Source organism: Chelmon rostratus, chromosome 19 (genome assembly GCF_017976325.1).
Source record: "Chelmon rostratus isolate fCheRos1 chromosome 19, fCheRos1.pri, whole genome shotgun sequence".
Lineage (NCBI taxonomy): Eukaryota > Metazoa > Chordata > Actinopteri > Chaetodontiformes > Chaetodontidae > Chelmon > Chelmon rostratus.
This window is the reverse complement of record NC_055676.1, coordinates 13,106,379-13,132,608: the sequence shown is the minus strand read 5'-3', so window position 1 is coordinate 13,132,608 and position 26,230 is coordinate 13,106,379. Positions and strand designations below refer to the sequence as shown.

At 44.9% G+C, this 26,230-nt stretch overlaps 1 protein-coding gene across 1 annotated transcript in view; it reads left to right on the top strand.

Annotated features, from left to right (window-relative positions):
- unc5c (unc-5 netrin receptor C) overlaps positions 1 to 26,230 on the top strand; it is a 109,945-nt gene that overhangs the window by 65,230 nt on the left and 18,485 nt on the right. The window contains exons 3-7 of the mRNA XM_041959809.1: positions 4,762 to 4,905; positions 9,887 to 9,990; positions 21,158 to 21,338; positions 22,883 to 23,050; positions 23,315 to 23,479. Coding sequence (XP_041815743.1) covers positions 4,762 to 4,905; positions 9,887 to 9,990; positions 21,158 to 21,338; positions 22,883 to 23,050; positions 23,315 to 23,479 — 762 coding nt within the window. The remainder of the gene's footprint in view (positions 1 to 4,761; positions 4,906 to 9,886; positions 9,991 to 21,157; positions 21,339 to 22,882; positions 23,051 to 23,314; positions 23,480 to 26,230) is intronic.

The following is a 26,230-nucleotide window of genomic DNA, read 5'->3' as shown; positions in this document are numbered from 1 at the left end:
AGGTACGAGTTAGAAGATCAAACAGGAGGTGCTCTTCATCTGGCCAGATAATCAGAGCACTTACCTGCTCCTTCCTCCTTCAGTTCTCCTACAGTGACCAATGCCTCCTCTTCTGCCTGACTGGTCTGATCAATAATGTTAGCCAGTGCTAATAATAAGGAGCTAGGCTAGCTCACTTTAATGACGACATTAATAATGAATCATCTCCAATGAGGCGCCCTGCTTCAGCCAGCTATTAATGGGACCCATTGCAGAATCATTTCTACCGCTAATGGTCACATTGACGGGTGTGAAGTAGCCCCTCGCTGCCGATCCTGACGGGGGCCACACGTGCTTTGCCCCTCTTGATTGCAAACCGAGTGGAAGGCGGTGTCTGTTGTGTTTCGCTGTTGCCGTTGTAATGCAATACAGTGTGAAAGTGCTGCTAGCTGAGCAAACACATGAAGTCACTGGGTGAGGTCAGCAGGCTCAGTTCAGAGCCCTGCTCTTCTGCTACACTGACCCTTCTGATGTGTTTCAAGTGCAACACGTCAGGAAGAGTTTAATCCCGCTCTAGTAATAGCTATGAAGTCATGAATGACTCTTAAAATAGTCTTGCAGTGAGTCGTCGTCGTCACTTTAGGCTATCTTACGGTGCAGAAAGCTTATTCTAACAGCGTTAGGCAGATAATTCACTGCTATAGAACCTTCTTCAGAAAGAGTCTGGAGCGCAGACAGAAAAAAATTAACCGATTCTGGCGCGTGTTCCGCGCCCTCAGAGAATTCATATCTACTTATTGTTTCCACTATTGATTTTGCCTCTGCTACTGAGTGTGTGATGTTCTCACATCCATCACATCCATCCTTGACATTCCCAATCTAACAACGCGCAGCCTCTCAGACAAACACATTGGCATACAACACAGACGACCGCAGCATGCACGCCCCTGGACCCGCACGCGCACTCGCAAGCATAACGCGCACACACAGCAGACGTAGCCGCTCGTCTGCCCGTCGGCACGCTGTGTAAATTTTACATGAGAGCTAAGCTGGTGTGTGGGATGTCACTGTGCTTGGTGTGTGTGCCAGAACAAGGAGGCTGTGTGAATGCGCTGAACCTGAAGTAAACTGGCATGTTCATTTTTTCACCATCCAGCCTCTTTGCATTTTTCATTCAGCCAGATATTCTAACACCTACTATATAAACCTACTCAAACTGCAGGATGGATCCTGAACCTTTGTGCAAATTGCAGCTATCCAGAGGACGAGTATAAAGATAACAGTCATTAACCTACACATAAGCAGAGTGAGACGAATTTATTGAGTACTAAGATACCGTCAGTCTCATGTTATAGCAATAATTATTCACTAAGATTTCTATTCCACTCTAACAGCAGTTATAATCACGTTTTATGCTTTGTGATGCAGACTCAGTGTCTTCATCACTGTGATATACATGAAAAGGAAGGCTGGATACATGCAACATACAATGTTTTGCAAATTTAAAGGAACATAGGAGTGACAGGACCAAAGGAGTCTTCGTAACTGCAAGCGAGCTGACACACTTTTTTATTTGTTATCTTTTTAATTTCGATATGAAGATTCACAGTGTGTCTCGGGCCCATTTTCCCTCTAGTTCAGCAGCCAGTGAATCACCCTGTAGTGGATTAGATTTTAGGCAAAGATTAGGTTACTGATTGAATGATGAGTCAATGATCTGTGACACATGATAAATGATGTCACGTCAACAACACATGGTACCTCTTAGGTAAGCTCAGCTAAAAAGAAATAAATAACACAAAGGGGAATTATAGAGTACGCAGCTGGAACAGGAGTTTAATTTGCTTGTCAAGGGAGCATTTTCACAGAAGCAGTTATGTAGTCAGCATAAAAACACAGTTGCAGCTGAAAAAAAGCAATAACGAGGCCTTGGATTCCGGTAAGTTTAACACTAAAGCACAGTCTCTCCCGCGCTTGTCTTGTACAGCGCCTGGTAATATAGTGTCGCACATCCGACGAATCACATCCACCGAAGAGAAAGAGAGTTATGTCTCCTGTTATTAGCAGCTGAAAGTTTCTGATGTATTTCTGATGTAATGAAAATATTTCACCATGGCAACCTTTGACATCATGTTAGATTGCTAGTGATTATTTGCTTTTCTGGTGTCAACGGTTGTCTAAAGCATCCTCCGACACCCAGTTGTCGACCCAGCTTGAACACAGGTGGCTTGACTAGTTGATTGGCTAACTATCAATACCCTAAGGGCACCTACCTTTGGACATGCTCCACCTTAGTACTAGCACTTTGAACTTCTTTCTGGCCTTTTGACAACATGGCCGCGACCTTAACACCACAACTGGCTCCAGTTCTAGTTGGCATGCTCTCTGTGCAGCCCTTTCCATTTGCGTCTCATCAAGAGACGCTGGCCTCACCTTCCTTTTCGAATCAGCCAGAAATGATGTGTGGCAAGTACAGAGCGTTGGAGAAAATTGCCTATGAAAACAATTTGATAAACTTCAGCCATTAGAGTGTACAAAAATACATAGAGTTTAACATCTGCAGCAGTAATGAGACACACATCTAGTGCGCCACGTTGCTGTGACTCAAAGCTCCTTGACGTACAGACAGTAGCAGTCTTGTGGGTGGAAATGTCAAAATTGCAACATTTGGTCAATATTGTTGGCAGGCTATATAACCATGCACATAACTGCTCAGTACACGAATAGTGTGCACAACTCATTAAACTTTAAATTGGATGTACTGCATCTGCAACATAAGACTCCCAGTTTCTGTCATTCTGTCAGCTCACAATGAAAAACCGCTACAGAGCAAGTCACCCCCAAAACTGGGTAACTAAAGAGTGGGGAGAAAAAGCTGCCAGGTCTGACAAATAGTGGTTTGTATGCTGATGACAGGATCTGAATTTAGTAGAGAAGCAACATAAATCTGTGGACGCCGCTTTCCTGGTGGTAATGGTACAGGCTGGTGATGGCGGTAGGGAACGTTTTCTAGGCACACAAAAGGCTCCTTAGCAGCAACTGGGCATAACTGGAATGTCACAGTCCACTTTCACGTTACCGCTGACCAGGTACATGAGCGTGACAGTTCCAGGAAAATGACAGTGGGCTGCACCACCCCCCGTATTTAAACCTAATAGAGCAGAACTTTGGGAATGAGGTGGCACGGGATATCCACAGCAGGGAATGTTCTGCAGGACTGTTGCATCGCCGTTGAGTCAGTGGAAAGTGCTTCCAGGGTGAATCCATGCGTATTGAAACTTAGGTTGTTGTGGAGGCCAGCAGCATCCACCTGCAACAATAGGGACTATCTTAACGCAAATACAATAATTTGGCTTAAGGGATCAGCGGAAGTGTTATTCATTCTAAAATGGATAACAAGATGGGATAAGGTATGATATTGCATTAGAAGCATCTGCAACTCCAATGAATGCTTTTGTGCTGCATAATCCGCACATATAGAAATTCACTCAATTCATACGCTCTCACGCATACACATATACGGACGTATATGTGTCCACGCGCTGTAGGAGCAGCATAATCTGCTCTAGAGGGGCAGCTGTGGGTAGAGGCATTTGTTTTGGGGATGAGTTGTTTGTTTGGGTCCTGGCACCCAGATGAGCAGTAATCAGAGGAGTTAGCAAACAGGATTGTGTTAGCCATGACGCAGAGAATCCACCCCCACAGGGCCCGGACCCAAACAGCTCAACGCTTTGGCTCTAGAAGCGGTGCCAGGCTGACACACACACACACACACACAAATGCCCAGTTTGAAAACATGTGATGTGACTGATGTAAGTTGTTCTGGTTTGTTTGATTGGATCAAGCACTGACATTAGCGTTGCTCTCTCCCAGGTGAGAGAATACATTATTACGAAGTGTGGATAGTGTGAAGGTAATATGATGTCAACTGACTGGTCTTGACTTGTTGCCCGCCAAGAAGGACAAGTCCAGTTTGTTGTTTTGTTTGTCAATCTGTCTGCAGGATTACGGAAAAACTACTCACCCGATTGTCATGAATCTTGGTGGAAGGGTGTAGCATGGCCCAAGTTAGAACCCTTTAAATTTTGGACCAGATATGAATTACAGGGCACATGCACGAAATATTTTTCTTTTTCGTTAACTTTGCGACATAGAGCATTTGGCCTTGGCGGAATAGATGCCATACATGTAAAAATTCAGACAATGGTAGAAGATGATGAATATGAGTAGAGGCAAAGCAGCCAATTGTAGGAATACAATGACTCCGTATCACAATCCATAATCTTGGGGACCAGTTATCCTCTGGTAGTCTACACATATAGTTACTCAGACTTGGACTTGTGGAGACATTTGTTGCAGCACCTTTTCCTCAAGCTGAGGTGTAGCCATGGAAATGTAAATACACACATACCATGCAACTAATTATACTCCCACTCACATCCACACGTGAATTGTCTGCAATTAACTCTGCCGGAGATATTAAGGAAAAATGTTTGAACTTTACGCTTCACGGGAAAAAGCAATAATATTGACTGTGAAGTTTGCTCTTGCAGATTTGCATATCACAGAAGAATAGACTGTTGGCTTTGGCAGAGGTCTGCGCTCTCTGAGCGCCCTTCCAGTTCTCCGTGTTCTCTGTTGATATGTACTAAAGCTTTCTCCCTCGTTTCCTTTCCCTCTTTCCCCCCTCTTTCTTTCTTTTTTTTAATCCCATCCTTGTCCTCTCCTCATCCGTGCTTCCTCCGCACCCTCCCTTTCAATCCTTTCTGTCTGTCCTCACAGGCCTGGTGGTGAGAGAGGCCAGCATAGAGATCACTCGGCAGCAGGTGGAGGAGCTGTTTGGGCCGGAGGACTTCTGGTGCCAATGTGTGGCCTGGAGCTCCGCAGGGACCACCAAGAGCCGCAAAGCCCATGTCCGCATCGCCTGTGAGTATTCTCATCCCGCTCTTCATCGCATTACTCAGTCTTTATCATCCCCTCATCTTTGAATTCCTCTCCAGACAAAATCTCTCGGCTGCCAAGGAAATGCATCTCACAGACTGACTTATGTATCATGACAGATTTATAGATTCTGGAGGCAGTGAAAAAAGGGTTTTACTGACATGGGACTCAAGTGTCCCTTTTAACTTGAGTTGGTAAAGAGCCAGCAGAATCAGAATCAGTTTCTTTGTCTACAGTACAAACGTGGAGAAACGGCACAGAGGAAGGGAGGGAGCTGCAGCAGTATGCACGCAGCAGAGAGGCTACGGCACATGTTTATGCCAGCGTTCCCTCTCTTTCCTGTAGGTGGTCCTCATTTGTTCTCTGCCTGTGTTATTTGTCCTCCTACTGAAAAGCAGAACAATTGTCTCCAAGTAATGAGAAACATTCTGTTGCCTCTAAAGTTTCGGCTCATTTTGAACTGTTCCCCAGTGGATCTGCCAATCAAAATGTGGAAAATGTGACGAAACCCCAGAGGACACGGTGGGGAAAGCAGAGTTGTAACAGTATAACTGTGACATCAAGGCAGCGTTCCTGCAACACAACACGTGTTACATAACGCGACTGCTTACACATTGTTGTCACAGCTCCACCTGAAGGGGCTTCTTTTGTAGTATCAGCTAGATCATCACTTTCAACTCCCTTCAAAGTCATTTCAAGTGATCGTGACTGACACGCCCCGCCCAGCTTTCCTGTTTCTGTTTTGACTTGTGGCGAACAGACAAAAAAAAAAGAAAAAAAATGCAACACCCACTTGCAGTGTGTTTTGTAGTCTGCATCAAATATATTGCCATCGCTGCCGGATGGGGGTATCACTTGAGCTTAATGTTCGGCTGGCAGCTCAGTGCCACTGTCAGAATGATTTCATCTTCACTTTACAGTACAGCAGAGTAGCACAGCACGGAGTCACTATCCGTGGTTTTCACCTGATCTACTCCATTTAGAGGCACTTAGCAATCATATACCTCTCCCTCTCAATTTTTATCTCACTGAATTCTCATTTTCTTTCTCTGCATCTTCATATCACTCGCCTCTGTAACACTCCCTCTTACCCGCTCCCCCTGTTTTCTCTACACTTTCTCTTTGAATTCAGTGTATGCCCTCTTTTTTCAAACAGCAGTCGCTCTTCTCATTACTGCCTCTGTGAATCAGAATCATGCTTCTCAGTCTCCCACCGAGCCCACTCCCGCTGCTCCACCTCCTATAATCACCCATGATGAGCAGCCTTCCAGCACTAACCTATCCCTCAAATCACAATGGACCCCTCTTCCCCTCCCATTAGCTTCTGTTGAATGGATTAGCTCCTCTGCTGGGCTCTCTCTTCAGGCAGGCTCCTTGTCAGAGCCAGACTCGATCCCGTTAGGCTAATGGAAACTGGGCTTGTTTTCCTCTCCTCTCCCATCATCTAAACATATACAGTTTAATCAGACGGTGAGTCAGAGCCAGTGCTGGCGAGTTAAGAGGTTGTTGTGTTGAAGAACTGGCTTTCAGACTTGCAAAAAGGATGGTCGGGATAAAAGTATTGTCAGAGTTCCTGCATAAATTCCCTGTGATTGCCTTTTTTTTTTTTTTTTTTTTTTTAATGTGACCTCAAAAAAAAGAAGCATTTTTTATGATTGGCCTCCACATTTTGGGAGCAGTGGTGGGTTGCCAAAGAGAGGCAATAAGTAGGCGCACAGAAGAAAATTAAATAAATGAATCTGAAACTGAAATGCCTTTCAAAACATTGTTGGAGGGTAGTGTTTACTGAGAAAGCTGGAAATTGATTTTCCTGTTTGTTTGTGGCCTTGTAATTTTTACGAGTACAACTTAATAAGTAAAACCTCAACATCATTGCAAGCGACTTTACCAGCGATTAAAACTCAAACTTAGTGAGTCATTCCTAATCTAGATTTGCACCAATACCTAATGATTTACCAAGCGAGGGAGAAACTGGTTCTGAAGTGTGAGGCGTGTGTAATTTAGCATTACAAGTAGCCAAACATATCCACTTAAGGTAATGATAGTCATATGTGTATCCCTCTGAGGGCAAGCAAGGCTGGAAGTGTTTGTCTGCCCGAGGAGGGAATTGTGTGACTCCCACAGGAATGTCAACTCAGCCGGTCCCACACCCTTCAGCATCCCGCAGTCCCGCTCAGGGTTACGACGAGAGAGGAAAGGAGAGACTCCGGAGGGGGAGCATAATTTAAACCCAATAAAATATTCAGTGCAAAATAATCACATGCCTGCCACTTACTGTGTTTCATCAAGAGTAATGCCAAAAGTTTGCAAATCACGCTGAAAAAATAAAAAATAATACAAGCGCCGGGTGTTTAATTTTAGTTTAACAAGCTGTTGATCCGCTACAAGAAACATGAGTAATAAAAGCACGAATAAAATCCAAGCAAAAAATTCTGTATCACAGTGCGGCCGCTCGGTGGTAGTTGTGGCAGTAACAGGCTCCGGTTTGGCACTAAAGCAATAAAGAAAAACGCTGTGTGGGTTTTATGGCGACAGAAACAGAAATGCAACACATTTATTATTTAGCATTGTGTGACCCTCTGCAGGTTTGCATTGCTCGGGTTTAAGGAGGTTATGTGGCTCTAAAGTCGGAGTTTTGACTTCTTCTCGTGATGAACTGACCGTCTTGCATCGTCAAACATGCTTTTGCCAAACCAGACCCTGCACTTACCATGGACACTACCACCAGTAAGTGGCTGCTGGGCATTGAGGTCCGTTCTTAACCACCAAACAGCATGCTGAAGCACTGCACGCTGCGTCCTCTCCAGCAGCTTTATATGGAGGAATCATGTTTGTCGGATTTGATTTTGTAGTGCACGTGTAGTACTGTATATCATCAAGTGTGTCACAGTGTAGGAGAAGGTGTGCCTGACTCTCACATCACCTGTCACACTGTGACTACATCTTCTTTTATCTTCTGGAGGCATTTTGAACTCTGATCCATCTCTACATTGCAGTTCAGACATCAGAGCAGCAGCAGAATGATTCTTACAACTTCAAACGTCAGTGCCCCTCTGAGACGGAGTTTTGCCGCCTTCCTTTTCCTTTCCTTTCCATCATAAGAAAACCTGTTTGTCCTTGGATCAAATATCATAAAGCTTTGTCCCAGAATATGCCCCTCCAGTCATTCCCTCTTTTAATTTCATACCAGACTTTTACCGAAATTGCTTTCACTTCAACGCTCACCCTTTCAGCTTTTATAATACATAGGAATTTGTGGAGTTATGGCATATTCCCCGGAAGACAGGCACGCTCTCGGGTTGAATTGGTACGAGGGCTCTCGCTGAATTTGTTATTTTAAGGTTCATTTTATCAAATAAAAAAATGAACCTTAAAATGACTATAGGTATTCTTTAGGGCTTGCGGGTGTAGCCTGTTCATGTATTCTGTAATAAGAACATGATCTAGTCTCTCCTGGAGGGGATGCGGAACAGTTAGCTGAACAGTGAAATGTCTCTGTTTCAGCATAATGTCTCCTCATGTAATAGCTACTGAACGGAAAGAAACAAGTGATGAAATTGGTAAATTGAACCTCTGCCTTGATCCGGTTTTGGGGATATGTGTTTTTATTACAGGTGCTGACGTACACCGGAAACCACATTGAGAATACACTGTCCTTGTGTGTTTGTTCTCACACATACTTTAATCTTCACCGAGGAACATCAGTGTGTTGATAGATGCAGTCTGTTGCTGCACGTCTGCCTGTACTTTCTAAAACTTCACTTCAAAGCCAAATGCTCTTTAATGTTGGCGCACCATGTCATTAGCAGTTCATATATTAAGAGCATTCTAAGAATAGCCACAGCCTTTTCACAGACTGAATTGCTGAACTGGGGTTTGTTTCCATGGACACAGTTAGGTGTAGCTACTGCTGCAACCTGTTTGTGGTTTTCTTAAAGCTGACTCATTAGAAATAATAGTGCTTAATCTCACACAGTCGTCCGACATAACTTAAAGACCTGAGCTCCACCTCAAGGTTCGCTATAACCCCTCTTGTAGCTACAGCACCAACGTGGTCTGCCTCCCTCCTCAGCCGTTCTCAACTCTCCACACAGGGCTGGCTCGGTTTAACGGCGGCATAGTTGCAGAGTTCAGCTCAGGTTGTCTATTCTCTTCTTGCAGATTACAGGCTGGAGGAGAGGCTGTGTTTGTGCATGTGTCCCTGAAAAAGCTAAACTCAAACGTATGTAGGATTGTTGTATAGGAAAAACATGTTATTTCAGAGCATGCTGTGGTGGATGCGGTTGCGCATTCAGATCAGTAAAAAAAAAAGAAGCTAAAGAGCGTGTTTGCCAGGAATATTGCGAAGGCTGTGGAAATGGTATCAGTGGAGTTTGTTGGAGGTTTTATTGTAGATTTAATGCTTCAGTAACTCCAAAGTTCCCAAGTGGTACCATAACTCCCAATTAAGTCCTCTCCTCTCCTCTCCTCTCCTCTCCTCTCCTCTCCTCTGTGTTGTGTATGACGCCTGTCGCTCCTGTCTGTGCGGCAGGCGGTGATATATGTCTAATGGGCTTCAGGTTCCGGTGTAGCATGACACCCTCAGTAATCCTGCCCTGTCAGCTCCACCATCCCTGCCCTGCGCTACTCTATCAGGGCTCTCACACCACAAAAATATTAGCTTTTCATCGGAGGCCGACTGATCCCCTCCTCCCTATCTTCCTTCCATCTACTTCAGGCAAGTTTATCTGTGTGCTGGAGGCGAGGGGGAGATAAAAAGAAGGCATAAATCTCAGTCTAACGTTTAAACACATATTATTGATGAGCTACGCTGCCTTTTCTTTTGATGATTTATTGTTCGTATATCAATTCCATTATTGATTGGCTCAGCATTTAATATGAAACGTAGCTCTCGAAACAGCCCTCGCTACCTGTCAATGAGATATGGCTAAGTGATGCACAATGCGCTTCTCTCTGTTCACCGTAGACTTGAGGAAGACATTTGACCAGGAGCCTCTTGGGAAGGAAGTGTCACTCGAACAGGAAGTGTTGCTGCAATGTCGCCCGCCCGAAGGCATCCCAGCTGCTGAGGTAAGGTTCAAAAGGCATTTCACTGAGCCAGTGCACTGTGCTTATTAGGATAATTAGATTATTTGCTCGGAAAATATATGTTCTAACATGTTTCTCGCAGCAATGCAGGCAGTTGTTAATATCCATACTAAGCTCAGCCTAAAGTTCTCATCTCAAATCCAATAAGCTGACTGCTATGAAAAGAGGTTAATGTGAAGATCTTCACTGACTGTTCGGGGTCGGTTTTTGCTGTAATATTGGCATTGTTTGTCTGTAATGGGTAGCTAAAATGTCAAACTCCTACATAATTGCAATAGTCATCGGCAGCAGCACGAAAGAGCTAAAGCAGACGGACAGAATCATGCTTTAAAAAGACAGCAGCGAGATGATAGGCTCGCGATGAAGGTGTGCCACTGTGCTATTGGACAGATGTGACCAGCTGATGAGAACAGTGGATATCTCAATTAACAGCCCCAGACGATGACAGCAAGGAAATAATGAGCGAGCATGTGCGAGGGGTGAGTGCGGGATAGTGTGAGGAATAAGCTGCAGGCCGAAGCGTGACTGAACCTTCGCCGTAGCTTCATTTGTCACTGGTTCTGTGCTTTTATGCTACATAAAAAGGTTAAAAAACTGTGTTGATTGCAGAAATGTGCCTCTGTTTTGAACTCATTTTCACAAGTTGTAATGAAATAACTGAATAAATCTGACACAGTCCAGCACACAGATAAGGACATTTTTCCACCACTGCCCGGGCTATTTAAGCTGTTTGGGTGTTTCCTGAACATCGGCCAGTCGCTGCGATTTGGTCAGAGGAGAGAAAATTGCAATTATCTGCTGAAGGGGAAAAGAATAAAACCAGTTGTGTCCCTGCGTTACCTCAGCTCGGCCAGTATCTCCTCCCTGCTCTACTTCCTCCCTGCCCTACAGTAGAAAACTGTTATAGCTGCATTTGAAAAGGCTCAGTTGAGATTGCGGGAACATAAATAGAGGATGAAAGGGTGGTTTGATAGGTGGGGGGGCTTTGGTGGTGTTTTTTTTTCTTTTTTTGAGTTTGGGGGGGGGGTGTAGAGACTGAACTCTGTAAAGGCTTGTGATTGACCTGGAAAAGCCGAGTTAAGTGAGTGGAACTGCACAGCATTTATCCCCGCTGAAAGTGCTGACAGGCTAAATGGACTAAAGTTTGGGACTGGCACTCTGCAGACTCTCCTTATACAATCCGGCCTTCAGTCTGATGGTGTTGCTGTAACAGCCGTATAGTATTGGTGATTCTGTCTGCCTGTCTGAGGTCTCCCTGTCAATCCTGGAGTGGCTCAGCACTGCGATTAAAGACTCGGCTGGGGTCCAATCATGACACATCTATGCTTTCTGACATATGGAGTTGCTGTGGCAACCCAGATATACAGTGAAGGGTAAATAGGGGACTTGTCCACATAAAAAGCACTTTCAGTCCGGGCGAAGTTATGCATTTGTGCGTGGTCAAGTCGAATCAGAGCTTTTTCAGTATAGTTTAGCCGTCACCGAGCGAGCCACTTGACAAATGAGAGGAGAGATACGTTTGAAAGGTAAAAATTGCATTTGTAGCAGCTCATTTCTTCCAGGGGAAAAAGCATGAAAAGATAGTTTGCAGTTCTCCCTGCCTGCATCATTTTCTGTGATTTTGGATTTTGTGTGTGCACAGAGGCACTTTTTCAGCGTCTTTAATTACTCGCACTTACCTCATGGCTACAAAAAAAAAAAAAAGACAACAGTTCCATTCCACAAGTTGTTTTTTCCTGTCTTGTTTTTTTTCCTGAACTCAAACACAGCTGCCTCAGTGGGAAAAAGGACAAAACCGAGTGCTGCTTTTTCATCTGTGTTTGTCAGGCCTTTTCTCACACAAAGCCCGCCAGAGAAAAAAACCTCGGAAAAAGCAGATGGGATAAGTCTGTGGTTACATATGAATCTGCAGAAATACGTAGCAGCCATTGTGAAGGAAATATCTGTCAGCCACTCTGAGACCAAAAAAAAAAAAAAAACAGAGAGAGAGAGAGGATGAGAGAGGCTGAAGGCAGAGAGAGAAGAGCTGTTGAGGTTTGCCGGGGTTGGATCCAGTGGGTTGTTGTCAGGCCTCCAGTGGGCTGTCAGTCCGTTCTGTGGTTCCTTTACAGGCCTTTGCCGAGCGAGGGAGAGGCTGGCAGGCTGGCAGGCTGTGGCTGAGCCATAAAACCCATGCTCTTACAGCACTTTTGTTAAATCATGTGGATTGCATGTGATGGACACTGGGCCGTGTTGCAGGGTTCCAAAGCTGTTCTTTCATGTACAGAACGAAGCAGGACACACATGCTGCGCGGACTGATTGATAGGTGTCACATGTCGGGAGCACCAGCGAGGACGTTGACGCGTCTGCCTGGGCAGCACACAAGACAACATGCTGCCAGAGACTCAGCTGTGCACGGAAAGCCTGTTCATCTATAGACTGAGCCTTGTGATTGTGGCTGACCAGCTGGCAGAGAAAGATGCACAGCTAATGATCTGGAAGACTTCGTGCCACCTCTTTTCAAACTAGCATAAAAGTGTTTTAGGAGGGAAATCTGCCATTTATGTTCATCACAGCGATCATTATCTTCTGTTGTCAAAAGGTCTGTCTTAAGGAAGTTGTGTTATTGAGGTCAGCTGTAGAGGTCAGCTGTAGAGGTGATTTTTTAGCAGCTGCTAGAGGGAGTTACTCACACACACACACACTCACACATATACGGTGTCAGAGCTGCGAAACCCACGTTCTGGACAATCAAAGTAAGTCAATCACAATTAGTTCTGATCTCGGATTACAAAGTGGAATTGCGCTTTTTGATGTTATCCAGCGCAAGCCTTGTGTTCCCCCTTTGTCTTCCCAGTTTTCAGATGATTTACATTATAGGTTTTCACGATGGTTTACCACAGTAATGACATTCTGTGATTCTACTTAAGTGGTTTTGAGTCTTTGCTGGCTTTCTGCGGGGGCCGTCGCCCTCAAAAACGAAACATTATGCTGAATAATCAGGACTGCTCCTGTGATGATGCAGCGGCTTTTTTCATAGCAGAACATACGAAGCAGGAGTTTTCACATGTGGAGATGAGTAGCTCTTGTTTTTGACAGGTTATTCACACTTGATACATTGATTTTCTGGTGTGCAGAGAGACCGGGAGTTGTGGAAGGCATGCATACACACACACACACACACACACACACACACACACACACACACAGACGCAAAGAAAACAAGCAGCAGGCATTTATTTTGGCTCTCGTTGCGACCATTACCAATGGAACTTTGGCCTTGGAGGACTGAAATACTGCGAGTGAGGTTTCTGAAATAGCACAAGGATTCAGTCATCTGAGCGTCTTGTACGGTCTGAATACATTAGACACTCGCCAAGCTCCCTAAAACTCATTGTTACACGTTTCCATAGCCATGAATATTTGATACATACTTAATCAAGAGCAGAAGGAAAATGTAACTGTTGGGGCTATTCTAGGAAGGAAGGGAGAGGGAGTGATTTGGCAGGAAAGGCTTTAGTTTCTGTGTTACATGGGCTTACTTGCTGAGTTCTGCCCATAGAGCAATTAAGGTAAAGACGCGGATGGAGACTTTCCATAAGCTCAACACAGATGAATACCTCCATGATGCTCTTTCATCAACATCTAAAGAGCATCTACAGACATAACAGTGGGCCTCTTTTCATATTGATGAATATGTGGCAGGCTCATAAAATGGACTTAAATCTCCTTTGTGAAAGAATGCAGCTGTATTGTTCCTTTCTCTTTCCTCCCGCCGTGCCCTCCATCTCCAGCTCCACTTCAGAGCACTTGTCACAGCCCTGAGAGAAAGACGAGAGTTCAGAGGTGATGCAGCGCCGTGAGCTGCTGAGCCTGTTTCCATGGAAGCGGGATTTTATTTCAGGCATCTCCTCAGTCAGCCGGGGTCCTGCCGTGTTATCATGGGTAACGAGTCATTGATGCTCTGCAGGGAAGAGGCCCTGCTGCCGTGATTAAGTCCGTTGGCTTTGCTGAGAAGAAAGCCAGGAAACACAAAGATCCTTACTTCACACCCCCTCATCCAGAGAAGTGAGGCAAGCGGCTGAAGTTAGACAGCTGGGACAGCAGCCAGAGTCAGATTCAAGGGGTTCACATGTAGTTCTGTGAATCCATACGGGCAGTAGATTTTGTTATCCAGCTCAAATTATGTTTCCTCACTCTTTGTTGTCAACTAAATGTACCCATAATGACTCTCAGCATTGAGCTTTATGTCATGAAATCCAATTTAGCTCAAATATCTGGACTGTGGCCCTTTATGGAGATCCAGTATCTGCCTTTTCCACACGTCAAACCATGTAAATGTCAATGATGAATGTTGATTTTAGGCCCAGTTCCAGTTAATAGGCAAAGTGAAGGCGTAGCGCAAACGGCAGCTCGTCAGGTCACCTTGTCAAGAAATAGCTGAGTGCTTCCGCCCGGTCAAAATGGTGCGTAGTGTAGTTATGAGGGAAGGAAGAGGGGCACGGGGGGGGGGGGGTCAAGAGTAACAGCACTTCAGTGCCCAGTGAAACAGGAAGTGTGTTTTTATTAAGGTTACCCATGGGAGAGAAGGTGTCAGGAGGCCAAACCAAATCCCAGTGGCAACCAACTAAAGATTGCCCTTCAGGCACTCACCTGTCAATCAGGGTCCGTTCTCCAGTGAAAAGGCTGTGATTTACTCTAATGGCCCAACATCTGTGAGCTCTGCTGTCCTCTGTAAGTCACTGCCCTGTCTAGCGTTGCCGCCAATGGGTCAGGCCTTAGCAAACATTTGCATGTAAAATCTTATACCCGAGGGGTTTTCTGCACGTATATTCCAACAGACCACCTATGAGAGAGGAAAGCAAATATTATTCATTCTAGGACAGAGACAAAAAGGGCAGCTCGAGGCTCTAGAAGCATGCGAAGATTTAAACTGATACTAGAAAATAAAACCAACACATGTCCCGACAAGCCCTTTGCCGTTCTTCTTGAATCACTTGTTCATCTGCCAGCTTCTTTGTTTACGCTTTCAAACAGACATGCGATGCTAAATAATGACATTTCTCCACGCAACCTGGAATCAGAGGGAAGGTGAATTGTTGGGTGCCAGGTGGTATTTTCATTTAACATGGCAATGGGAATTAGAGTTCTCATTTTGGGGACTGTTTCTTTATCACTTCAAAATGATTTTTTAGCTGTTTGTACTGAAGTTGTGAATCGATTCCAGCATTTTTATCCTCGCTCCTGAAGGTAGTATTATATACCGAGAGAGTTCTGACCTCTATCAGTGCACAAAAACCCTCTCTCTGGCTGGTGTTATCATATAAGCTTTTCTAAAAGGCCAGAGGAGACTCCGGGAGACCAAGGACTGCATGCACAGAGTGTATCACACAGTTCTCCAGCTCGCAAAGCCGCAGCCTTAGCAGTAGTTTATATTCGTTGATTATTTATTAATTCACATAAAATAGCGTGTGCCTCTCCGCAGCCAACTTGTCCACCCACACGTGAATGTATCAAAAAAAATTTTGGCTCGAAAACAAAATGTACAATGCCATGGTAGAAATCCCATACTCACATCACTGCCATATAATCAACAATTTTTTGGATACCTCCCTATAAAACAGACAAGAAGAGAGTGGTGAAAACTGCCCCCAACTTTCAGTTGGTTTGACCGTAGGCGGTGAGTGAGTCTAGGAGTCATATTTTAAGAGGCATATGAACGGTGCAAGGGAAAACAGAGAGTCGTGTTGCAACAGTGAAGTGCCTGGCTGTTCTCGGAGCGAGTTTAAGAAATGGCTGTTCTCCTTCAAAAGGCTGTGGAGAGCTTTAGGCCGGACTGAGCTGGAGGAGGTCATTACTCCCGGCTCAAGCCTCGGTGATCCGTCTTCTCCACGGAAACCTGCAGCAGCACCGACTCACCTCACTCTCCCTCCTCCGCTCAACCCCACCCCAGTTCAGCTCCTTCACACACACACGCACATACACACACACACACACACCCTCACAAACATACATACAGATATAGATACAATCAGGTAATACAGGCACACACACACTTACAAACTTTTTTTTTTCACATCACATCTCAAGACATCACACCTTAGTGTATTTCAGCTTGTTAATATTTATACAGCTCGCATTTCCATACTTGTCATACAGGCAGATGCAGAGCATATGGCTTGTTGTCTCGTAGTGAATGATTGAATAATCAGTTTGTAACCTTTTGTGGCTCATTCTCCAGGTGTGTCATTCAAGCCTGCAGCGGATATACGCTGCGAGAAAAGGGAAATGAATAAATTACCTCCGATAGATAGTTCGACTTCACGTGGAGTAGCAGGAGAGCTCATAATGACTTCTCTGTAGAGGAGTCTCGCACATTTCTGTGGAACATTTTTTTTTCCCTCCCCGTTCTTCCTTTTCACACCCCTCTCCACCCCCACACTCTGCTGTACGTTCTATTTCTGACACAACAGCAATGAGTAATGAATGGTTTTGCCTTGCACTGGTTCTTAACAAGTAAGTGGATTGTATACAGTGTGTTCTGTATATTGGGCTAATTAGTGTTGTGCTGGCACACCCTGGCAGAGCACAGAAGCATCCCACTCCGTGCTTACTCCTACGTTGCTGCTGCAGCCAGGTCTGCAGCCAGTCATGCGTGCTAGCAGGAGCGCTAGTGGAAAGACGCTGAAGCTGCGTCCCTCGCAGGAACGAAAGGCCAGAAGCGTGCCTTTGTTTTCCAAGTTCATCACAAGTCAGTTGTCTTGACACCTGTTTACAGTTCAAGGCATAAAGTTAGACATAAACTGCAGACACATGCAGGACAAATGTCAAACTGTGTATAAGGTTAAGGAGGCTGTCAGCAGTCTGTTTTGGTTCACTCTCATCAGTCGCAGCATCGTTTGCAGCCGCAGTAAGCAGCTGTTTCCAGAAAAAAATGTTTTTTTAAAAAAAACCCACTGTACGCTACCTGCCCAGCATCAAACTGCTGACAGACAAAGTTAGTTGGTGAACACAGGGGAGCATTTAGCAGCTAAGGAGCCAGATTTGTCCCAGGAGTTGTTGAAGACCAAAAACAGAGCTGAAATGAAAGTGAGTATTGGACTTCGAATGTTGGCGAGACACAAACATGAATTTAAATGAGCACTAATGTTGCTCTGTATCAGCTGCGTGTGTACGTAAGGAACCGTTTGCTAATAAGTTTGCCATGTCAGCTTTTTAAGTTGATAATATGTCACTCATGTGTTCGCAGCTCGAACATGATGAAGATCTGCTGAAATCCATTAAAAACAGGCGAGTGCACAAGTCTTTCTGATGGAAAATTGTACAGTTATTTCATATTTGGTCAAGAAATGCAAACTTCAGAGGTTCCAGCCTCTGAAGTTTCAGTCTGTGTAAAAGGAGGCACCACAAACAAGTCACTGCAGCACAAGATGCTGACAGGCAAATTCTGGCCTCCTCCACTTGAGTGAATCAGGGAATGTCTTTGTACCGTATGTATGCGCGCTTTTACAGCACCCATACGCATACACGTCACTGATTCATCACTTTAAACATCACTGATTTCCCTCCTCCACTCTGTACAGATCCCCCTTTTGACGTCTCCCTTTTCTAAACTGTCTGTATTATTTTCCTCGATACCATCCCATATATCCCGCTCTGTGAATTTTCCAGAGCTCAGGGGATGAAAAAGCTGTCTCCTCTGAGTCGGATCTCTTTCTTCTTTGTTTACCTCTTGCTTCGGTCTATCCCTTTCCCTTCTCATCCATTCAGTCTTCACCTCTGCATGACTAAATCACCTCTTTGTAACCTCTTTCCTCCATCCCCCATCTTTATTCTGCCTGGTCCATCTTTGCTTCTCAGCCATGATGCATCATTGGTGACTGTCCTCCTGCACCTACTCTCCTTCTTATTCATCTTACCTTCCCTTCTCCACGTCTTCCACCTACCTTCCTCTTTCTTTTTCTCTCTCCTCGTCTTCCTCTCAAGGTTCAGGTTTCCATCTGTCTCTCTCTCTCTGTCACTTCCTCCGACCAGACAGGAAGACTCCCTCTCTTTATGACAGCTGACATGTGGCAATTTCCCTTCGTTAATGACAAGAAATGTGCCAATTACCTCTCCGGATGTTTCGCTGCCAATCAGACACTAACGAGCTGCGAGTGCGTGGCTGTGTTTGCATGTGTGTGTGTGTGTGTGTGTGTGCATGTTTGAGTCTTTTGGCATGAGACAAAGTTGGACAAGTGCTATATGAGATGTAGTCTGCTGCTGAATTTTAATCATTTGAAATCTTTTCACAAGAGTGGTGTAGAGATTGGCTTACCTTTTCATCTCTGGTTTTATTAATGAGTCCCAATTATAGTCCGCACAGAATAAATGATGGGTGAACTGTTGCTCACTTTTGCTCTCTCTCTCTCACACACACACACACACATTCCCACTTCTGACATGAGTTTCTACCACTTTCTGTCCCTCGTCACTCCGTCTCCCTCCCACCTCTCCATCTGCTCTGAAAAGCTCTTTTGTTCAATTTTTAATTACCTTCTCATATAAAAGTGCTCTTGACATCTGAATGCAGCACGTTTGGAGAGGCTGCCTCTGTGATTGGTGCAAAATTGGTTAACCACCTCTTTGTATGTCAGTGTCAGTCTCCATTCGAAGAACAGACCTTTTACTTCCCATAATGCCCCGTGCTCTGCACACACTGACGCAAGCACTGAGAGACAAAATATTTGTCATGTCAACAAAAACCATCGTTTCTCTTGTTTGCATCATCTTTATTTGTTTTATTGGACTTGTGTTCCTTCCCTTTTCATCATGACATATGGAACAAAGGACGCGCAAAATGGCAATCAGATTACTGTCTGATCTTTGTTCTCTCAACACGAGGGTCCTTCTCTATGGCCGTGTTTGTCATGTTTATTAGTTTCATTCAGTATTAGAGATTGATGGCGATGGCGCAACACAAAAACAACACACAAAAATCTACGTAGCCCTTATTCAATAAATACACTGATGCATTCACTCTAATCACTGTAGCCGTCTTGTAATCTATAATGATGGAGTGGTAATAGTGCATCATGCATCATGCACAGGAGTTATTTACTTTTGTTTGTGCGTAGATGATAAGAGGAACTTAAAAAGATGTTTTAAATGTTGAAATCTATCACCAGAAGCTACATTTTGAATGAGTTATCGTCAAATTCTTCTGGTGCTCCAATTCTGAAAGTCGTGACAGATGTCTAACGGCCACCTCAGCAGATGTCACAACAGATTAGTCGTAATAACATTAAAGCTGAAGCCAATTCGATAGCACAATACTGAAATGTCTAATTATATACACCTATTATATATGCACATGCTCTGCTATAAATTGCTGGAGTTGGATCCTGTTCTTAACCAGGGGTTCAAGTATTATTCTTACTGAATGTGCTTTTACCTATGCAGGTTTAAGTTCACAGAAATAAGATTTGCCTCACTGCCTAAATGGCATTAAGGCAGTAATTCTAACATCTGCTGTTGATTAGATTTGACTTTCTGTTTCTTTTGTCTTCATCCTGCAGCACTCACTTATTATGTAACAAAAAAGCTGCTTTCATTACGCGTCAGGTCATAAATTAAACAAAATATGACAACACGCTTTTCTCTTTGTGTGGCGAGGGATACTCGCAATGCTGCAGCGTCATGTCGAGGAGCGAGGATGATGAACTTACGTCACGCTGCGCTTTATTGCATTACGCTGTTGTGAGAGCTAGGCTTAATTTCAGCTAGTAGACGCCTTGTGAGGGGAATCCTATCCTTCCTGGCTCCGTGAGATTGATTCAGCTGACACACGTTTATGGAGAAAAACGCTCATAAGCGCCAAATCAGCAGAGAATACGCATCACGCTTACAGAGGTTCACTGTAAAGCTCTGCTGATATTAAGTTTGCATCCAGAGTTTGTTCAGACGTGAGCTGTCACAGGGATGAGTGTCTTTATGAGCAGCGCGATGAAAGTCTTGCGTGCATTGATTCGAAGGAGGGTGGGATAAGAAGAGGTTAAGTGTGAAGTAATTGCGCAGTGAAGCGTCGAAAATGTTTTCTTCCAAGTCTCTCCAAAGCGTTCCCGCCGGGTGAGGGAGCTGACAGCCTTGCTGAGGTGTGACGCTGATGGCATCTTTGATATCCGTCATCTGGAGCTAACAGACACAAGTGAAGCTGGCGTAACCCAGCGCAGGTCACAATCAGCCCATCTTTTCTTCTAACAATGCTGGTCTGACAACAATGGCCAATGTGTTGTACACCTAAACACCACTACATGCTGTTTCTGTGTTCTTTCTTCACAAATCCATCAACAACAGTGAGCCCACACACTGTTTTGTCTTGGCAGGACTTATATCAGGTTATTGCCCCGCTTTTTTTGAGATACTTAATCTCTCATGAGAAAGACCCTTTATAAACATTGCGCTTATCTTCGCCTGTACTGCTCCTCAGTGTCTCATCTCTTATCACGCCCTGCTCCTCGTGGGATATCACAATACACAGGAAGTCAGTTATTTTCCAGGCCTGCTCGTCACTGGACAGCTTCTTTGAAGAAAACCAGAGAGCCGGGGAATATTTTGAGAGTGGCTCCAGAGGGTGAGGGTGAGGCGACACGTGTTGTTCTCTTCCAAACCTTTGCGCTCCTCGCAGAGAAAAAGGATCTTGGTGATTTACAGCCAAATAAAGGCTCTAAATGGTCCCCTGTTCTGTGATAGTGCTGGGAGTTCAATATCAGCATCATTTAGAGAAATGAAACTCATAAGGAAAGGTCAGAGAGTCTCTCAGCTTCAGGAATTGTGGAGGGTTTTCTTTCTGCCTGTTGTCTGGCAATGCCGCTGTTACTGTAGTACTTTGTTCTAGGGGGAGAATAAAAAGCGCATGATAGATATTGACTTTTTGTAGCAGAACCTCAGAGACGTAAACAATTGTGCCTCTAATCCTGCCACTCGCTGCTATTTGAGAGGTTAGCCGAAGACAAGAAAAACGATAGCTGTTTAAACACTTTGCTGTGATTTCTCTACAGTTTAATGAGGTCAACCTGTCTCATGCCTTCACTCACGGCATCTGTTTGAAATACTTTTCTGTTGTCTCTGAGCTGTCTGACTTTTCTCTTTTTTCACCTTGTATTTTCTTCTTCTTCTTCTTTTTCTCAGGTGGAGTGGTTAAAGAACGAGGAGGTTATTGATCCTGCAGATGACAGGAACTTCTACATCACCATCGACCACAACCTGATCATCAAACAGGCCCGCCTCTCCGACACGGCCAACTACACCTGTGTGGCTAAGAACATCGTGGCCAAGAGGCGCAGCACCACCGCCACAGTTATCGTCTATGGTAAACTACTATCTGAATGCTGAGCGACACCATTAAAGAGATCCGACACTGGTCTCACTGACCTGCAAACAGTCGTCCTCCTTACTGGCCGTATGAGAGATCAGTGAAGTCAGACAGTAGTAGAGGAAAGGTGCTGAATTCAAAATAAGTCAAAATAAAGCAAATTTGAAATTCACTCTGCATAAAGCAAATCCCTCTCTCTCCCGCGGCGTGTAACGCTCACTCATTTGGTTCCTGCCGGAAGGTGTGCAAAGACTGGAAGATTTGTGATTTTCTGAACTGCGAGCAAGGTGCTGAGCCATACTTAAAGAGACTCCCGCTGTGGTTTCACACAGATTCACCCACCGTCTCCCTAACATCAACTAACGTGACTGTTATTGCACAGTAATGCTGCAAAGTCGAACTTCAACGCCTGCTGGAGGCCATTCACATTCAGACTTAATGAAGAGGTGCTGCGTGCGTGTGGGTGATTCACACAAAACAAAAGTGAACAGATGCTCGAAACTGATACTTTCAACAGGGTTGAGTTTCAAACCTGCTGGAGGTGCAGGGTTGTGAGCATCCTTTTTGTTGTGTTTATCCGTAGTAACGTGAACATTAAAGGACAATGTTGCTGGTGGGGATCAACGTAAGGGTGACGCCGAAACACAAAATGGTAAATCCATGAGAGGAAGAGATTTTAGGTACGAGGGTCGCTGTTTAAGTGTCGAATAAACTGCTTTGATGTCAGCTCATCCTTGAGGGAAAGCACAACAAACCACTCCATTGGTTTGTGCCGTCCTTGCCTCTTGGGTCACTCGCACATTCATTCAAAGTTGCACTTTGTGCGTACCCTATAAACCACTATGAGAGACCCAAAGGGTAAGAGAGAGAGTTGTGTCGAATACTAGTGATGAAAAAGTGAGAAGGACAGGCAGCGGTTTCCAGCCCAACACGCTACAAGGACACTGGAAACAGCAGCACAAGCTGGCAAAAGAGAAAAAGGGGCGAGAGACAGAGAAAACAAGGAAGAGAGGAGATAGATCCATGATCCATGGCGGAAACAAGGCAGACAGTGAAGAAATGTGGGGCTTTGGCAGTCTTCCCCCAGAGTCCAGTATTTTGGGCTTCACCCATAAGCATGTCACATTTGAAAGTCGGAGGCTCCAAGGGGCCCAGTTCCACCATCTCAAATGCCACAGACTTGTTCTCAGCCACAAGCCCTGGTGTCACTCTGCACTGGATTTAGCCGCTGACAGAGATGGATGAGAGAGGGAAGAGGGGCATTAGGAGGAATCAGTGAATGGAAAATGCAGCAATCTGACCAGAAGAGATTTCAGGGTCAAAACACAAAAACTCTATATATACATTTCACAGTGGCAAACGGCTGTGAATCCAGATGTCCAAGACTGCAGCGATCCCAGTTAATGATGTGCTGACAAACTTTATCAAAACCAAATTTAATTCTGTGCTTTTACTGCATTTCTAAATGTCATTAGTTAAATTGTGTTTTTACGTCACCTCGATTCTTGTAAGAAAACACTTTCTATTGCCATGTGTTTCAGTGAACGGTGGATGGTCGACATGGACAGAGTGGTCAGTGTGTAACAGCCGCTGTGGCCGTGGTTACCAGAAACGCACACGCAGCTGCACCAACCCTGCCCCGCTCAACGGCGGCGCCATCTGCGAAGGGCAGGGCATCCAGAAGCTGGCGTGTAATCCCCTCTGCCCAGGTATGGCTTAAAATTGCAATAAGCTCACTTAGACGTGGGTGGAAGGGGTATAGGTGCACAAAAACAAAATACACAAAATATGATACAACTCTGTGTTTGCATATTTCGCTCTGTTTGTGCCTCCACCCTTACGTGTGTGCCTCTCTCCCACATATCTCCCGCTGTCTCGAATCCGCTCACCCACTCGTGCGCTCGTTTGTCTTCATCTCCTCATTTGCCATCTCATTCAATCTACCCCCGTCCGTCCTGTCTGTTGTGTGGTAGTGGATGGCCTGTGGACAGAGTGGAGTAAGTGGTCCACCTGTGGGACAGAGTGCACCCACTGGAGGAGGAGAGAATGCAGCGCTCCGGCACCCAAAAACGGGGGAAAGGACTGTGAGGGCATGGTGCTCCAGTCCAAGAACTGCACCGATGGGCTGTGCATGCAGAGTGAGTACCCGACTAATCCTCTGCTACTCTCTCTGACCTGCCAACCAAAGACATGTCTTCGCCCTTTGACCATGAGTTTCACTCTGCTCTTTCATCGCCACGCTGTGTTTCACATCGCCACATAACACACTCACCCTGTCGCTCACTCACTCTTCGCTCATACATAAACAATAAGACGTGTTAAAACGCCTTTCTGTCTGTCCTCGGCACTCACTCTCATTATTTGCACATACAGAAAACACAAAAGCTGCTGGATAAAAGTGACACAAAAGCAGAAACCGCTGCACATCTTTTCCCGTGTCAGCTCTGCTGCAGATATAAGTATATGTTAAAAAAAAGACTTGGCCACACGGGGAAGCACTCTAAGTAATTATCCTTGTCACCCGCTAAGCATTTGGGAGCTATATTTAAAATAATAATAAGTGATTATATTGTAATTACATAAGGGGGGTCACAACTATCAGGCTGCTTTGATTACTACCTTAATTTAAAAACTCTGGATTCCTTGGGTCCAATGAGAGGAAACACAAGGCCACAAAGGGCTGACAATTACATGTGTTGGAAAGTGAACAAGTATTGTACATAATGCTCTACTCCTGCAATAATTTCAAAGCACACTAAAAGGCTACAGGATGCACCAGCATGTCTTTCTCATAAATCACAATTGCGCTGTTGGTTTTACTGTTTAGTTGCTAAATAAAAAAAGGCCAAAGCAGTTATGTGGTGCAGCCAGATCTTTTCCTGCAGGCAAACGGATTGTTTTCTGCTTCTCTTTTTCTTTCGAGCAAGTTAAAAACGGCCTTGCAGTTTATTGGGCCCAAAAATGCTGCACGAGTGTGCGCGCGTGTGTTACCTGCAGCATTAAGAAGCCACCGAATACAGAATTTGATACCTTGAACTTCATCTACTAAAACAGTCTCTGCCCTCTTTTCTGTGCCTATGATAACAAGAGAAAGAGGAGAAGGAGGAGGAGGAGGAGGTAGCTGTAAAGGCTGCACAGTAACTGAGTTAAACTCTGTGTCTGGTTTAATAAGAATCCTCTCCAATAAACATCTTTGAAGGTGTTAGACCCACACACTGTCACAGATGCCTCCATCGTGTGTATAACCTTCTACAGATGGTGATTGTGACACTAATAATATAACAGAGGCTGGGCTGCTGGATGCCTAGAATTTGGTACAGCTGGCCGTCACTGTGTGCAGCTGATCTGAGATTTTGCTGCACCATGGGGTTGTAAACTGCTACCTGCAGTATGGTGTCGACATGATGTACTGTAGGTTCTGGTTGACATCACACTGGCGGTCAATATGCATCTTTAGACGCGGCCGGCTGATGGATCTGCGTGTCTCCGTCTAAGGCAAGCACATGCTGCACTGCATGTCCATATGTACTGAGGATTGACGGGAAACTATGACTTCAGTGTTCAGTGATTTCATTTAAAACGTTAGCAGCAGAGGAATGCGCTTGCTGATTTTATAGCCAAGGTCATATGTCTGCAGTGTATAGAAACATCAGGGAGCAATCTTGCAGGAAGACCTGCTCTTATTTGTCTTATTCATCTTATTTTATTTCCCTCTGCGGCACAACATACGCTCACCCCACCCTTCCCCGCCCCACTGCACGCGACTCAGCCTATCTCCCAAGCATTAGTCGGTAGATTGATGGCCAGTTTGCAGAGAATATAAAGCCATAATGATATAGATTTAGGATCATTTCAGGGATTGATTTTTTTGGAAGCTAAGAGGGTGAAGCCACTTATGTCAATGCTAATGACCATTTCCATGAGCATTTAGGAGAACGGCCCATTATCTAAAAGCTCACATTATGGCAAATATGATTGGGAATGGAAGTTGTGTGCAATCTGAACTCACCTCGGACCGCTGATCTGCTCCCTCCAGTGCAGGGCTGGGATCTGAGCAAACACGTGTCTCTGGATTCCGTTGCAGCTTGATCTTATTTTCAGTTGTTTGAATTTATTTAAATCATTTCAGTTGCAATCCATCGCAGAAATCTGGGAGAGGAATATGATCCAGCCAGAGCCGGAAATAGAATGTGCGAGGCTCGGCGAGAGACGGTGCCCACTGTGAAAACACACCTGACCTGAGTCAAAAAGCAAAGAGTTTTGTTATAATTTACTTTGTAGCTTGTTTATCACATTTAGACTGTGCAGGAGTTTGGGGGGGGGGGGGGGGGGGGGGGGGGGGGGGGGGGGGATTTAACAAAGTTAAGCACCTGCAGATTGATCTAGACAGGCTGCACTCTGCCTGTTCTGATGGAACTTCTGAACTCCAACACAAGGGTGTAGTTTTCACAGTTCACTGAGGCCGACCTGACTGAATCTCGGTTTTCGCCCTCCCTCTGTGGTCTGTCTTCCATGATTCTGATGTTGTTTTCCAAGCCTCTGGTAACCCCGCTCTCAGACATGACATTTTCTTGACATACTGATGTAGAGAAAGGGGAGCGCCCACTCCTGCAAGGGCAAATGCTTTATTGCTATCAAACGGCAGAGACTGGAAAATCACGACTCCAAGGCTCACGTCAGCCTTCCAGGAACACGAGCTTATTTACACTCAGTGGTCGAAAAGTTTTGATTAAATGTAAATAAATACCTCTGGCATGTAATCAGCAGTTTCGGTTAACAGCGGCTCTCCACCGAGAAGCAGAAGTTGACCTTTGGCTACCCTGATGATGACATCAATTTTGACAGATGACAGTATCCTTCTATGAGTCGGGAAATGTGCCATATTCAAG